The 18,017-nt window shown below is 40.5% G+C and overlaps 1 protein-coding gene across 1 annotated transcript; it reads left to right on the forward strand.

The window, feature by feature from the left end:
* The first annotated feature begins 3,767 nt into the window (after positions 1–3,767).
* LOC125221028 lies at positions 3,768–6,215 on the forward strand. Its single transcript, XM_048123152.1, has one exon. The coding sequence runs from the start codon at positions 3,768–3,770 to the stop codon at positions 6,213–6,215; it is 2,448 nt and encodes an 815-aa protein (XP_047979109.1).
* Positions 6,216–18,017: the final 11,802 nt, after the last annotated feature.

Raw genomic sequence — 18,017 nt, forward strand, 5'->3', positions numbered from 1 at the left:
CAATCGAAACACCACATGCATTCGATGAAAGGACAAAAAATACCTAACACTATCACAAATTATTTATGAAACAAAAAACTAAACTTAAACAAGAAGTATAAATTAAAAAAAAAAAAAAAAAAAAAAAAAAAAAAAAAAAAAAAAAAAAAAAAAAAAAAAAAAAAAAAAAAAACTAAACTTATACTACATAGAAGTGTAACAACATATTATTATGAAAAAAAACTGAACATAAACATAATCATAAATATAAATTTATAATGACAAAAATACTAGAGATACAACAAATTTCATCAAAAATTTAATTGCATGTATCAAATTCAAAGTGTAAAAAGTTTAATTCACTAATTTTAAAATTTATAAAATGCATCATAAATCAATCTAATTGTAACGATCCGGCTTTTAGACTGACGGCTGTCCCGACAGACCAACACAAGTCTTTTCAGTATGCTTCGTCCTCACTCACACGCTTCCAAGGAGCAGCTTTCCAGGAGTCACCCATCTTAGAATTATTTCAATCCAAGCACGCTTAACTTCGGAGTTCTTATAAGATGAATATCAGAAAAGAAGATGCATCTATTGGTATGAGTAACACCTATCAAATCTTTTAAACTCTCCTCGGATATGCAGTCTGCATATCCTCAGAATCCCTCTCATTCGGGTGTGTTTTGGTTCATTCATGTCCCCCTCCGCTTCAAATGTAGGAGCCGCTCCTTGTCCATGCCTCTGCACCCGCATCACTCCATACTCTTTCCCTGGGTGTTACACTAATATTATAATTTAAATTTAAATTATTTTTCCTTTTAACAATAAACACGTAATTGTCCTCTGGTTAGTGCTTACGTTTGAGCCACGAAATGCATGCCCCTTCCATCAACAAAATTCAACCAACAAGGAATGTAATATGTGTCACCAAAAATATTTAAAAATGACGGCCAAACAACTGGATATACTTCTATGATTATTATTGCCCTTTATTTATAAGAGAACTAGCTGACTTAATTTTATAGGATGCAGGACAACTACTCCTATACATAGATATTTGTTGTCACAATGCCTTCAAATTTATAGTACCTTCTTAATTAATTTAGTCCATATGATGTTTTCAGTACTCCGAATTGATTCAAAATAAAGTAAAAATGGATTCGTTATCTGTTACTCTTTGGCATAGAGAAATAAAAATTGGTAATCGGGTCCAAATATTTACAAATTCAAGCTTAAATGTCTGATCAAATATTTACAAATTTTACTATAAGGTAAAGAGAGTAAAACAGTTTTTGATAGTTTAGATACACAATTTGTTACTCACCGTATTAATTTAAACTAATTAATGTTTTAAATAAGCATGTGTTTTTTGAAAATTTATCAATTTAAATAAATAAATTTTGATGTATAATAGTATAAACAAATCAAATGACAAATGAAGAAGAAACAATTTAAATAAATAAATTTTGATGTATAATAGTATAAACAAATCAAATGAGAAATGAAGAAGAAAGAAATTTGATATTCTTTTAAATAAACAATAAAGTTACATAATTAGAGAATTAATTTGAATATTTATTAGTTTTGGGCATAAAGTTAAATATTTTAAAACTTTTGGACAAATCTAGATATTTATAGTAACTGTTTTGTACACAATTATAAAATCTCCCAACGCTTCATATACAGATATAAATGAATTTGAAATATTTATTAGTTATGAAATAAGAATATTGCATAAGGTTTACCCTAACTTTATACCCAAAACTAGTATCACACATGCGCTATGCACATATTAATATATTTTTAATTTTGAGCTAATCTAGATTTTGAGCTATGCACATATTAATATATTTTGAGAGTAAAAAAATAAATATCCATCATGATTACACGTAAGCATGACTCATATATTTGTATTGTCTAAATTAATTTGAAAAACGGTTGACATGCCTTCTCATAATAATACAAAATGGTGACCAATCATTTTGATCATTTTTTTGAGAGCCTCAACACACAAATAATATGATTGAGTAGAAGCAGAAAACAAAGCGATTGATTTGTGATCATTTTTTTCGCATAACGCTATGGTAAGTAATTTGTTGTGAAACGTGGAGACTGTTCAAGCTTATTTGTATTGTCCTGATTCTTGCTTCTGTTGTGCAGTGGCTCGGTTAAACCCCGACCGACAACAACCTGTTTGGCTCTTCCTCTATTGCATACGTAAGGGACTGTTGTTTGGCTTCTGGACATGGAGTAGTCTTGCTTTTATTTATTTTCATATGTTTAATAATTTCTCCTATTCTTATGTTTCTTTGTTTGGTTTATTGGATTCCACAGGGTCAAATTGAGCAATGGATTGATTTTTCTTCTAATGAGATTGATGCTCATATAGCAGCCTGGTAATTAGCACGGCAATCCAACCAATTACATTAGCTAAATATCAAGCCCAATTTATTGGGTTCATGCCCTTGAATTACAGCCACCTTTAACTCATGGAACGAATAATAAGTTCATAACCTAAAATATAAGCAGCTTTGAGTCTCTTCTTCCTCCACACCTCTGGAGTCTCTTTATCTTCTTGGACTTATTTTAAGTTTCAGAGATTTTAATGGAGTAGTTTCTTTCGAGTTTTGGGAGATTTTGAATAATCCTTTTATGCTGAGGATGTAAATGCAATTAATATAAAATTCAGAAATTAATTCTAATAAATATATAATCCTACTTAGTTGGTTTCCCACGTTTCTTATTATTAGTGGAGATTAGTTTCTCATGTTTCATAGTGGGAGGTTACCAAAGATAATTTGATTCAACCCCTAAGCTCAAATGGCTTTGGACGAAAAAAACGCAGATTAAATCACACCAAATTCTCCGTTATCTTCTTCCTAGAATTTGTCTTCATCGAATCCGGACCACTGGAAGCAGCGCATTCTGATCCCCATTGTGCTCGCAGGTTTGTCTTTTTCTCTCTCTCTTGCATTCTGAATTCTTTTTCGGATAATCGTCGTCAGATTTAGAGAATTGTTTTTGTCCAAAAACTAGGGATTGCTGGAGGATCTGTAGGATACAGAAATAATCCCGGCCTTTCAACGATTTCAGCTATATATGCTTCGAATTTCGCTATCGTCACCGGCTGTTACTGCGGTAAAGTTACTCTTTGATATTGATAGCTTTTAATGATCGAATTTGATATTCATAGTTTCATCACAACACATTTGATTATGATACGGGTATGATCCCTCGTCCAACGGGGGAGACACCGGTCGCGGAGACCCTGCCGGAGAATAGTCCAGCTGATGTACCTAAGCCGCCGGAGATAGAGCAGAGCAGTGAGGACGAGTTGGAAGAGTCAGGCCGGCCGTTGAGACTACGAAGGACACCGGCATGGTTTGGAGATTATGTTTCACGCTAGTTTTATTATTATTAGACTTAATTGCTTTAGTTATTGTTTTTACTTTATTTTGACATTATTTATTTTGGAACTTTTGAGTCGAGCAATTATAAGCTCCGTTTCGGGTTTTCTTGTTGGTTCTTTCCCGAAATGATCGAGTCGAACCAAACCTAGGGTCCTTAGTATAAATAGGAATTCTGGACATTGAAATTGGCAAGAAATCAATACACAGAATTTTCCTAACTTTATTTCCTTTACTTTCATCGCAAGTTTTGTTCTCAGCCGCCAAACCCAGCTCCTTTCCGTAGCAATCCGACGAATCAACGTCATTCCGATCAGATACGAGACCCCCCCCTCGTATTAACTGGTGCTTTCACCTGATCTCTCCCTTCCGTGCTCCATGACGAACCACAATTCGGGTGTTGGACGCACTGAACCGCTCGGTGTGACCGTACCGCTGCCACCACCACCACAGACCGTCTCTTCGGATCAGGCGGTGTCTGCCCTTTCGTCGCAAGTGGTGCAACTCACCGCGATGGTGAGCGAGATGAGATCGCGGATGGAGAGTCCGGGCGATTCTCTGATGTTTGGCCGACCGCCACCTGCGCCGCCCTTTTCCATACCCTATTCACCACTCTCGACGGGCTCCCTACCGGTATTCTCCTTTACACCGTCGTCCGCCGTGGGCACTCAGACCATGCCCACTTCTCTGCCGTTCCTTCCCCCAGGGTTCTCGCAAACCCTAGGCCCTTCACAGCCTATGTCGTCACCACAGTTCGGTTTTCGTGATACCGGAGGATCGATCCCGATCACGACCAGGTTTTCACAGCCGGTCTCACAGCCATGGCAGTTCAGCTGCACTGAACAGCGATCCACGGAAATCCCCCCTATTTCGCGCCCTCAAATGGTGAGCGCATCGTCGGGTTGGGGCCCGCCGGGACCGATGACGACGTTTGGGTCGTTCCAATCGGAACAGCAACGACCCAAAGTTAAGATGGAACCCCCGAGGTTTGACGGGACGGAGGTGAATAACTGGATTCGGGGCATCCAATTTTATTTCTATCATGTGGGTACACCCGAGGCACAACGGCTGCATTACGTCATTATGCTCTTTGAGCCGGCCGTCGCTGATTGGATCTGGAACTATTGCTCTAGCCATGAATTCGTCACCTGGCCGGAATTCTTGGATGACGTTCGACGGAGGTTCGACCCTCAATGCTACGTTAGTCACGTGGGACTTCTCAAAAAACTACAACAGATAGGTACGGTCTATGACTATCAGTTAGCTTTTGAAAAATTACAGACCAAAGTGGTCGGTGTTCCTGACCATGTGCTTCTTGATTTGTATGTGGCCAGTCTGAGGCAACCGATACAGGACGAGGTGTTACTTCATCGCCCAACATCCTTGTCAGCGGCTTTCGCCCTTGCCACACAGCTCGCATCATGCAGACAGGAGACCCCACAACCGCAACATTCCTCAGGCCGCCGTCAGTGGCAGCCCCGCGACACCAGAGGACAGGGCCAGCCTACACCGCAGGTCACAGCCAGCCAGGCATCGCCGGCAGCGGCTAACCGTGCGACCTTCTCGGCGCCACGCTCCCAGGATTCTGCCGCGACACCAATCGTTCGCCTTTCGGCAGCAGAAAAGGCGGAACGTCGGTGCCTCAACCTTTGTTTCTATTGCCCGGAGAAATGGGTGACGGGCCACGTCTGTGGCACTCGAATTTTGGCATATATGGGGGTGTGTGAAGATGAGGATGACCCTACTGAGTACACAGAGGAGGCTGTCCCAGATGAGGTTATTCAAGCAGACTTGTCTCATTTGTTGGCAATTGAGGGAGGGAGACAGTCGAAATCCCTTACTCTCGCGGGCAAGATTGACTCGGCGACCGTGGAAGTTTTGATCGATACCGGGAGCTCACACGACTTCCTGCATCCAAAAATCGCAGAAAAGTTGCACCTACCGCTGACGGAGATTCGGCCCTTCAGAGTATATGTAGGGAATGGTGCCTCCCTACTATGCTCTCACTTGTGCAAGGCAACACGGCTATCATTGCAGGGGATTCCGTTCTCTATAGACTTGCATATTCTTCCAATTCATGGTCCGGACGTCATTTTAGGCATGGAATGGTTGGAATCCTTGGGAAGAGTTACCACGGACTTTAGTACTAAGTCGATCGAATTCGTCAAGGGCAAGGAATTGATTGTGCTTTCAGGCGTGTTGCGAGCACCTTCGCTGCTATCTTTGAACTCTTTTGCCTCGCTGATGTCGCATTCGGCGGCGTTTGATCTATACGAGTTAATCTCGGTCCCTCCATCGACGGGAACCGAACTGCCAAATTCGACGGACGAATTCCCGGCTGACCTGCCACCAGTGATCAGCGCTGTTTTGGCCAGCCATCGGGGGGTCTTCCACCTGCCCAGCGGCCTTCCACCTGCCCGGAAGTTCGATCACCGCATCCACCTATTGCCCAACAGCAAACCGATTAATGTGCGGCCGTATCGGTACCCTTACTTCCAGAAGAACGAAATTGAACGTCAGGTTCGGGATATGTTGGACCAAGGGGTGATCCAGAGGAGCCATAGCCCTTTTTCGTCACCGGTTCTATTAGTTCGCAAGAAAGATGGCACGTTTCGGTTCTGCATCGACTACAGGGCTTTGAATAAGGCTACGGTTCCCGACCATTTTCCTATTCCGACGGCAGACGAGCTCTTTGATGAATTGGGTGCAGCTCGGTTCTTTACAAATCGGACCTTCGCTCGAGATACCACCAGATTCGGATGCATGAGGAGGATACGTATAAGACAGCATTTCGTACACACGATGGCCATTTCGAGTTCTTGGTGATGCCATTCGGTCTGACCAACGCCCCGTCTACATTTCAGTCTGCTATGAACTGCATCTTCCAGCCACTTCTACGGAAATCGGTGATTGTATTTTTTGATGATATCCTTGTTTACAGCCCGACCCTGGAGGCACACGCTGTCCATTTGGATCAGGTTTTATCTACTTTAGAGGTCCACCAATTTTTTGTGAAACTATCTAAGTGCGTGTTTTGCAGTACTACAGTTGACTATTTAGGACATTTGATTGTGGAAGGCCAACTCAAGGCTGACCCCGCCAAGATAGAGGCAATGGTCGCCTGGCCTACGCCAGTATCAGTCCGGCAGCTTCGTGGTTTTTTGGGTCTCACCGGCTATTACCGTCGTTTTATTGCACATTATGCCGTCATCGCAGCGCCACTGACTGATCTCCTTAAAAAGGAGGCGTTTTCTTGGTCTCAGGGGGCGACTGCCAGCTTCGAGGCGCTGAAACGAGCAATGACCGCCGCCCCGGTTCTTCATCTTCCAGATTTTTCTCAAACCTTTTACTTGGAGACAGATGCCTCTGATTTTGGCATAGGCGCAGTACTCATGCAGAATGGACATCCTCTTGCCTTCTTTAGCAAGAAATTGGGCCCCCGTCGCCGGAGCGCCTCCACGTATCATAAAGAACTGTACGCGATAGTGGAGTCAGTTCAGAAGTGGCGCCAATATCTGCTTGGCTGGGAATTTGTTATAAGGAGCGATCAAAAAAGCTTGCGGGAACTGTTACAGCAAGTTATTCAGACTCCGGAGCAACACCTTTATGTTCGTAAGCTGATGGGCTATATATTCACGATTGAATACAAGGCCGGGGCAGCCAATAAGGTGGCCGACGCGCTGTCCCGCCGCGATGAGGAGATGGAGGGCGGAGCAGCCCTACTGTCGGCTTTAGCCCACCCCATACCGGATCTTTTGGGGCTGTTGCGCGAGGAGACGGCGGTTTCACCGGAACTGAGGGCCCTGCGCGATCAGATTGAGATGGGGAAAGCGGATTCTAGGTACTCCGTGTCGGATGGATTGATTTATTGGGGGCGTCGTATTGTGGTGGGCAGAGATTCGCCTCTGCGCGAAACGATACTGCACGAACATCATAGCACACCTTTAGCAGGTCATCCGGGCTTTGATCGGACATTGCGTCGTTTGATTATGTCATTCTATTGGCCCAATATGCGTCGGGACGTCAAGTCTTTTGTCGCCTCTTGCGTTACTTGCCAGACCACGAAGTATTCCACGCAGAAGCCCGCCGGGTTGTTGCAACCATTGCCGATACCGACTCAGGTTTGGGAGGATGTTACGATGGACTTTATAGTGGGGTTGCCACCATCCCGAGGTTATACTACGATTATGGTAGCAGTGGATCGCTTGTCTAAATACGCCCATTTTGCAACCCTACCGCCGCGATTTGATGCCTTGAGAGTGGCGCGGCTGTTCATTGACACTGTTGTGAAACACCATGGATTTCCGAGGACTATGGTTTCTGATCGCGACCCGATCTTTTTGAGTGATGTATGGAAGGATATGCTTCGTCTCAGTGGGACCACACTACACTTCTCTACCGCGTATCACCCGCAGTCAGACGGTCAGACGGAGGTCCGTAATCGCGGTTTGGAACAGTACTTGAGGGCGTTTGCTGCTGATCGCCCTTCGAAGTGGACTGCCTTCTTACCATGGGTGGAGCTTGCCTTGAATTGTTTCCACAATGAGAGCATCGGTACGTCACCCTTCCGGGCGCTCTATGGTCGGGACCCACCACCTCTTGTCGCTTCGCAGCCTTCTGCTGGGCGGATCAGGAACGAACCGACGGTAGCAGCGTTGATTCAGGAGCGCGCGACGCTTTTGGTTGAGCTGCGGCATAATCTGGAACGCGCGCAGCAGCGTATGCGCACGTCCGCAAATCATCACCGGCGGAACGTGCAGTTTGAGGTAGGGGATAAAGTTCTCCTTAAGCTACAAAATTATAGGCAACATTCTGTCGCGAAGCCTTTATCTGCGAAGCTTGCGCGGAGGTTTTATGGGCCTTTCACTGTCATTGAGAAAATCGGGCCAGTTGCTTATCGCCTAGAACTTCCACCCGGGGCCCGCATACATGATGTGTTCCATGTGAGTCTACTTCGACCATTTGTGGAGGGGGGATCCTCGGCTATTCCCGTTGTTTTACCAAAGGAGTTTGTGGGGGCTCGTTCTGTGGTTGAGCCGACCAGAATTCTTGATCGCCGTGTTGCATTGCTTGAAGGCCAGCCTGTGGAGCAGGTTTTGGTCCGGTGGTCGGGGGAAGATGCCAACCTGGCTTCGTGGGAGCCGCTGGAGGTGATCGCAGCTCGTTTTCCTTCACTCCTTGAGGACAAGGAGCCTGTTATCGAGGAGGGGGTTGATACGGGTATGATCCCTCGTCCAACGGGGGAGACACCGGTCGCGGAGACCCTGCCGGAGAATAGTCCAGCTGATGTACCTGAGCCGCCGGAGATAGAGCAGAGCAGTGAGGACGAGTTGGAAGAGTCAGGCCGGCCGTTGAGACTACGAAGGACACCGACATGAATTGGAGATTATGTTTCACGCTAGTTTTATTATTATTAGACTTAATTGCTTTAGTTATTGTTTTTACTTTATTTTTGACATTATTTATTTTGGAACTTTTGAGTCGAGCAATTATAAGCTCCGTTTCGGGTTTTCTTGTTGGTTCTTTTCCGAAATGATCGAGTCGAACCAAACCTAGGGTCCTTAGTATAAATAGGAATTCTGGACATTGAAATTGGCAAAAAATCAATACACAGAATTTTCCTAACTTTATTTCCTTTACTTTCATCGCAAGTTTTGTTCTCAGCCGCCAAACCCTAGTTGTGGCAGCTCCTTTCCGTCGCAATCCGGCGAATCAACGTCATTCCGATCAGATACGAGACCCCCCCCCCCCCGTATTAGATTATGTTGATTTTAGATGGATCGAATTGCTTTTCCATTCCACTTATGCTATTGTTCATATTTGATAATCACAAATTTATGATCAAACATATTGCACTGTGGATTTTCTTCCATCGTTATTGATTTGAGGAAGTAAATCTGATCATTATTATGTTGAAGAAAAAATCAATCTTTATTTAATTGTATATAGGTAAAGATTAATCGGATAACACTTATGTTTGGATCATAACATCAAATATACACACTTAAAAATTAAAATCAATTCCATCTTTATAAACTAAAACATTCAATTCTTCAAAATTCGTTCGTCTGTCTCACCTAAAACTACAATAAAATAAGGAACAAAATCAATAATCTTGCGTACTTTCATGGGTCTCATCTTATGCTTTGCTCTACGGATATTTGAGCACTCGAACGTTGCAATTCCTTCCTCTTTGTTGAGGTAAGATTCAATCCATTCCGCCCAAAATCCTGAACCTTTCACTATATGGAGTATTAACGATAAAGACTTGACAAATAAAAAATGCTTTGAAAACCAATAGTAATAATACAATAGGATAGAAATCCTCATCATGAATAAAGTTAGGCATAATATGCTGACAGGTGCATACCAAATACTGTGCATAAAGTTAGTAATATATAAAAGGGAAGTTTTGGAAAAATTTATAAGATTGTCATTTAATTTAAAAATTATATTAAATTAAATATATATAATTTAAAGGCCATTAAATATATAATTAAATATTAAATGTATGATTAAGTGGGGTGAGTGGGAGGTTTTACACGTTCCAAATTTAAGGAGCATTATTGATTATTTCATTCCCTATCAACCCACTTACCTACATTTTTGAAACTGTTATTTTCAACTATTCTGGCCCTGGTCTGCAACTAATCAAGAGCCCAACACTTTGATTGAGGGAATTAGGAATTTTTGAATTTCTAAGAATAAGCTACCTCTAATGCAAGTGCAACAATTGCCAGAATGGGCAAACACTAATGCTGTTTCCATCAATGATGTGATTCAGGTTAAGTTGTACGAGCTTTATACTTTTCACACATATTTAGCCATGTGTTAGGTATTTTTTGTCCTTTCATCGAATTCATGTGGTGTTTCGATTGTGTATTTTCATGTGTCTCATCTTATGTTTTGTTCTACGGACGATCGTTTTAATACATATTAATTATTGATTTTGTGCATTGCAAATTGATTTTGTTCCTTATATTATTGTAGTTTTAGGTGAGACGGGCGGCTTTAAAAATGAACAATGAGTTATTTTACCTATAAGTTTTGTTGAAGAGTGACGATTATTGAAGGTTTTAGTTTATAATGATGAGATTGATTTTAATTTTATGATTAATGTAGTGTATAAAGAAGTTTTAAAAATGATGCGTAATTATCTATTGTGTTTTATTCTTTATTGTGATAGATTTTTATTTCCTACTCCATGATTTAATGTTTAAACATTATATTTTGTGATATGTTTCAAATTTATTATGCTTCAATGGATTTTTTATTCTCATATAACTAAAATTGTTACTCATATTGTTCATTGTTAATATTGATTCTAATTTTATTTAATTAATTTAAAATTAAAAATTAATATTTTAAAAATATAGTATTAATCTGTGCATAGCACAGGCGTGATACTAGTATAATTTAAAATTGAGTTGGATGAATTCTATATTAGTTTTATTATTAGTTACATTATTTTATATCAATAAAGAAGAAATTATATAGAAATTTTACGAAAAATTTTCAACATAATTTTGAGGTTAATTTTAAAAAATATAGAATATTTAATAAAAAATTACTTTTTTCTTAAAATATATAGATATTTAATTAAATTATTAAAAATAATTAGTATGTAATTAAATTAATTAAACAAAACATGTAAAAGAACCTAAAGACACAAAATATATTTGTACAAAAACCTAATGAACGAAAAATTTATAGAAACGCCTAATGAAACAAAAATAAATAGAATATTCAATAAAAATTTCTTTTTTCTTAAAATATATAGATACTTAATTTAAAAGTTAAATTTTTAATATTTTAATAAATTATTGAAAAATAATTAATACGTGATTTACATTAAATTAATCATGTTTATAAATTTATTTCCATGATAAAATATCAAAAAAGTTTAGTTACGTTGGAAGAAGTTCTTCAAAGTCATACTCATTCTTTAATGACAAAACACATCTCTAAGGTACTTAACTCATTTGTTTTATTAAATGACTAGTGTAACACCTGTACTATTCACCACTCATTAATTTATATATTTATCTAAATTTTAAAAAAGAGTAAAGACCAAAATTGATCCTGAATATATGGTCATTTTACGATTTTGGTCCTAAACATTATCTTTTGAATTTTGTGGTTTTGAACATATGGAAATTTGATCATTTTGGTCCTCCGTCAACATTTCCGTTAAAAACTAACGGTCAACGGATTTAATCCCGATTTTGACCAAATTAACCTTTTAATTCTGATTTTTTAATCCCTAATTACTTTTACACTTCAAATTCATCTTCCTCCTCCTCCCAAAACCCCACCCGTTTGGAGAGCTTTACTTTCTCCAAAGATCCGTTTATCACCTAATTTGGAAACAACAAATTCAACCGATTTCTCCCCTCTCTGTTTTGCAAGAACTATCATCGTCTCACCAGATTCTACAGCAACCTCAGCCCAAGCAGGAAATCACACAAATTTCCCCCAAAAAACAACACCTCTTTCCATCATTAACGCCTCCAAACGTAGCACCACAAGGTACCCAAATGTCAAATTTAATCATGGATCTAGTTTGAATTTTAGTGTAGGGATCAGATTAGGGTCGGATTCACTAATTACCAAGACCTCTTTGTTCTTGTACAAGAGAGCTCAGCCAAACTCTCACCCACGCGGCTGATATGTTTACAGATTACAAAGGAGAATCCCTCACAACTATTACAATTACAGTAACTAGTTCTAGCTAGGGTTCTTGAGTAATCTTGACATCTTGATACACCTACACACTCAAGAAGATTGTTAGTATAACAACACAAGATCCTTGCGGATCTAAACAACAATCAACACAGTATAACAAAGAGACAACTGAATAGATCACATAATATGGCTCAGAGCCCGCCACATAGCCCAGATCTATTCAACTAGAACCAAATCCAAGGGAGCAACGATGAATTGACTGGAGTCTACCCTCACACCGTCACAACCTTCACCGAACCGCCCCTTCACACCGGATTAGGTCACTGGAACCACCTCAGAACAGAAACCCTAGTTCTCACACTACAAGCAACCGAAGCAGTTGCCTTCCAAACGACTCAGGGATCAAGTATTTCACACAAGAATGGTGAATCATCTCTAGAAATCAACCGGAAAGGCAATCGGAAAGTAGAGAGAAGATGGAGAGTTTCAGAGAGTAGAGAGAGAGAGTGTGTATCGAATAATGAGAGAAGACAAACCGGCTAGTCTCACACATAAACAAACACACATCACAAACCCTTAATCCAACGGCTGAAGAGCACAATCCAAGTGAAGAGACACGTGGCAGCATCTGGTGTGAGAGGGAGAAGCAGCTGGGCTTCTGGGTCAAGTCCAAAGAATGGATAAAGGCCCAGACACAAATTAAATCAGGCCCAAGCAATAATAGTCCACATATATTCAACATACTCCACCTTGGACTCTTATTCTAGGAAACCAATCATGGGCTAAAGGCTTAGGCATTTTCATCATAGCCCACAAGGTTAGATCCTGACACCAGAGAGCATTAATGCTCATTAGTCAAGGAAATAACCAAAGCATTGCCTAACAAGATTACAAGAAGATCACCACTGGTAAATCAACTAGTCTTGTAGGTCTTTCATGCCTAGTGATCTCAAAGAGCCAAGGCTCACAGAGTCACCTAGGACTTACCCCCGGGACATGCACATGCTAACCACAATCAAAATGCAAAATCCTAATGCAAGTGAGCAATTTATCAACAGGCAAGCATTTAGTCCCCATATCAGCAGGGTTTTTGTCAGTGTGCACCTTTTGAAGAAAAATTTCACCTTTTTCAACAATATCTCTAATGTAATGAAATCTCACATCAATATGTTTTGTCCTATCATGAAAAACAGGGTTTTTACACAACTGAATAGCAGATTGAGAATCAGAAAACACAGTAGGAGATTCATTCACAAACTTAAGTTCAGAGAGAACTCCCTTTAACCAAACAGCTTCTTTCATTGCCTCAGTGATAGCAATATATTCTGACTCAGTAGTAGACAAGGCCACAATATGCTGCAGCTGTGATTTCCAACTAACACATGACCTGCAAACAGTAAACACATAGGAGGTAGTTGACTTCCTCTTATCTCTGTCATTAGCATAGTTGGAATCCACAAAACCAGTTAGTAAAACACCATCATCACATTTAGAGTAACACAACCCATACTTGGCAGTGTGCTTAAGATATCTTAGAAGCCACTTCAAAGCCTCCCAATGAACAGAACCAGGATTTGCCATATATCTACTAAGGCAAGACACAGCATAGGCAATGTCAGGCCTAGTGCTAACCATCAAGTACATCACTGATCCAATAGCATTAGCATAAGGGACTTTCTTCATGGCATCAATATCAAGCTGAGACTTAGGGCACATATCTTTACTCAACATAAAATGAGCAGCAAGGGGAACAGAAGCAGGCTTAGCATCAAACATGTTAAATTTCTTCAACACTTTATACACATAAGGTTCCTGATGCAGAACAAGAGAACATTGTTTCCTATCTCTCACAATGCATATGCCAAGAATTTTCTGAGCATCTCCTAAGTCTTTCATATCAAAGTTATCACTCAAAGAAGATTGCACAGCCTTAATAGTTTTCAAACAAGGTCCCATAATAAGCATATCATCCACATATAGCAAAAGAAACACAGGAACTGAAGCAAGATCTTTAATATACAAGCATGCATCAAAGGTACTTCTAACAAAGCCTAACTTATGCATACAATTATTGAACTTGATGTTCCACTGCCTGGGAGATTGCTTCAAACCATACAGGGCCTTCTTCAATAAACACACATGATTAGGAAACTTGGGGTCAACAAAGCCTTCAGGTTGTTTCATGTAAATAGGTTTATCTAACTCACCATGCAAGAAGGCAGTCTTAACATCCATCTGTTTTAATTCCCAATTAAAATGAGCACATAAGGCAAGCATTAATCTCACAGTGGTAAATTTAACAACAGGGGCAAAAATCTCTGTATAATCTACCCCCTCTTGTTGGGTAAAGCCTTTTGCCACTAGTCTAGCCTTGTACCTAAGGCCCTCCACCTCATTTTTCAATTTATAAAGCCACCTGCAATCAACCACAGAAGCACCAGGAGGCAAAGGTACAAGAATCCAAGTAAGGTTAATTTTTAAAGAGTGCATTTCCTCCATCATGGCTTTATGCCACTGACTCCAAAATTTAGATTTAGTAGCTTGCTTGTAAGTTTGGGGTTCATCCCCATCTGACTCATGAACATTGAAAGCTAAGTTTATAAGAGCAACTAAACCAACAAAGCCATCAAACTTAACAGGTTTCTTAACATTAGTTCTTCTAGCTCTATCTCTAGCAAGCACATAATCCTGTAAGTTAGGAACCTCAATGGCATTCTGAATACCAGCAGGGCTATTAATCACATTTTGAACAGGGGCAGGAGGAAAATTTCTAGCAGGACTATCATGCATATCAGGCAGGTTGTCACAAACATTTTGAGCAGTCACATCATTTTGAACACCATTTGGGTGTCCTTCATTAGGTGTCTCATCAGGCATATAGGCTGGATAGGTGTTCCAGAAGGGCTGCTCCACCTCACTTGGAGCATCATTGAGAGGCTCCACAGCAGTGAGTGAGTCTGTGGACTCCACCTCATTAAGAGGTTCATTGTCCACATCTATGGGATCTGGGGTACTTGTCAATCTTAAGCAGGGGAATTCATCTTCATTGAAGACTACATCTCTGCTTATGATGACCTTAAACCCAGGTTCATCCCTAAGCCAGACTCTATAACCTTTAACACCCTCAGGGTACCCTAGAAAAACACCTTTCCTAGATCTAGGCTCAAGTTTATCAGACTTGTGATGCACAAAAGCAGAGCAGCCAAAGACCCTTAGGTGAGAAAAATTAAGAGGTTTTCCATAGAACACATATTCAGGACACTGACCAATCAAAGGCACAGAAGGAGACCTATTTACCAAATAAGTAGCAGTTAATAAAGCCTCACCCCAAAATTTTTTAGACAAACCAGACTTAGATAGCATGCATCTCACTTTTTCAAGAAGAGTTCTGTTCATTCTCTCAGCAACCCCATTTTGCTGAGGAGTATATGGTACAGTTTTATGTCTTTTAATTCCAAAACCATCACATAAGTCATCCATTTGATTATTACAGAACTCCAGGCCATTATCAGTTCTAATAGCCTTGATTTTCTTACCAGTTTGAGTTTCAATCAAGGTTTTCCAAGTTTTAAGTTTTTCAAAAACATCAGACTTGTGTCTCATCAAAAAACACCACACTTTTCTTGAGAAATCATCAATCACAGATAAGAAATAAACACATCCAGAGTGAGAAGACACAGAGGCAGGACCCCAAACATCCATATGCAAGTACTCCAAAATACATTTACTCACATTAGCAGGTGCAGGAGTAGAAGGGAAAGAAACCCTATGCTGTTTACCCAGCACACAAGAATCACAAAAGGGCAACTCACTTTGGACATCATTATCAGACAGGATGGCATGCTTTTTCAGAATACTCAGACCTTTAGCACTCATGTGACCAAGCCTATTGTGCCACAACATGGTTCTATCAGTTTTAACAACATTGGCATAAGCTTTTTCACATGAAAGAGGCAGAATCATTCAAGTTATCATAAGTAGCCACATTGACAAGAGGTTCAACCTGGGAATTATAATTCTGGAATTTATTCTTTTTAGGTTTAGTGCACTCCTTTTTATAGTGCCCAACATCCCCACAGTTAAAACACTTCCTATAGGTCTTAGGATCCTTACTTCTGGACCTAGATCTATACTTTTTCTTGCCATTATTACTGAGTTAGAGCCACCACCTGATTCATTTCCCCCTCTGGTTTTAGACCTACCTCTAATATTAAGGACTTTGTTATAGGCATTCTTATCAGCAGCTCTTTCCCTAAGTTCAAGTTCCTTAGACTTTAGGGAGCTAACAATTAAATCCAGAGGAGCAGAGTCTCTGCCATACTTAATGGCAGCTTTTACATCACTATAAGAGTCAGGAATGACATTCATTAGGGCAATACTGGTATAAGCATCTATTGTGGTGTCACCAGATCTTTTAATATCTTGAACAAGCTTCTGAAACCTCATTATCATCTATGTCCTTAGCAAGATCAAGCTTAAACTTAAACAATTTTTCAAGCAAATACATCCTTGAGGACATAGAGGTTTCAGTGAACAAAGTATCAAGTAATTTCCACATTTCAGAAGCAGATTCAACATGATCAACTTTCCTAATCATAGAATTAGACAAGTTTAGCACAATAGTGGCCCTAGCCAACTCATTCATCTCATCTTTTCTTATCCTGAGCAGTATCCTCAGGTAAGGAGCCATCAACAACCTTGAAAACTTTTTGTTGAATCAAAACACACTTCATTTTCTGTTTCCAAATAGCAAAATTATTTTTACCATTATATGGAACCAAACCCACAGACTGAGACATTTTTACAACAATTTTTGCAAGAACACAGGAGGCAAGATTGAAACACACAAACTTACACACCTGAGAGCACACAGACATACACCAGCAAACACAAAAAACAGGTACAGGGCTTTCACAACAACAGAAAGGACCTCAAATCCTTGACTGTCACGAGCAACACTGGCCAAGGCTATCCCAGCTCGCAATCACTCACTACTGGAGGGCGCATGGGGTCACTTGGGCAGTATAGGTGCTTGTGGTCAAGTAAAATGAGATCACACGATCACGAGCACAAGAACCAAATGAAGCAACACATAAAGAACAAAGCACAGCATAAGTCTTTGCCAAGACTATCTACCAAAACAAGATCCCAAGCCTATAGGTGGCGTTAAACAGAAAAATAAAACCAGGAGATAAAGCCAATTTACCAGAGCGAACCCTCACTCGAAGGAGGATTCCACTTGCCCACCTCCTTATGCGACTTGGCGTGCCGCCCTAATCCCCCCGTGGCTCTGATACCACTGTAGGGATCAGATTAGGGTCGGATTCACTAATTACCAAGACCTCTTTGTTTTTCATTAAGGGAGCTCAGTCAAACTCCAACCACGCGACTGATATGTATACAAATTACAAAGAAGAAGCCCTCACAACTATTACAATTGCAGTAACAAGTCCTATCTAGGGTTCTTGAGCAACCTTGACTTCTTGGAGTACCTACACACTCAAGAAACTTGTTAGAATTACAACACGAGATCCTTTCGGATCAAATACAAATGAAATGTCGCACAAAGAGAGGAACCAAGGCAGAATAGATCACAAGATATGGCAACCGAGCCCGCCATATAGCCCAGATCTATTCTACTGCGAAACCAAATCGATGGGAGCGGCGATGAATCCAGGCCCCGAGTCTACCCTCACACCGTCGATACCTTCGCCACACCAACTCACTTTCCATAGGATTAGATCACTAGAATCGCCTCAGAACAGAAACCCTAGTTATCACACAACAAGCAACCGAAGCAGTTGCCTCCCTACACCACAACACTTGAATATTCACACAAGAATGGTGAAGATCCTCAAGGAATCAACCGGAGAAGCAATCGGAGATCGAAGAGAGAAGTCAGAGAGTTTCCGAGTGTAGAGAGAGAGTGTAGAGAATGAGAAT

Source organism: Salvia hispanica, chromosome 4 (assembly GCF_023119035.1).
Source record: "Salvia hispanica cultivar TCC Black 2014 chromosome 4, UniMelb_Shisp_WGS_1.0, whole genome shotgun sequence".
In the NCBI taxonomy this organism is placed as follows: domain Eukaryota; kingdom Viridiplantae; phylum Streptophyta; class Magnoliopsida; order Lamiales; family Lamiaceae; genus Salvia; species Salvia hispanica.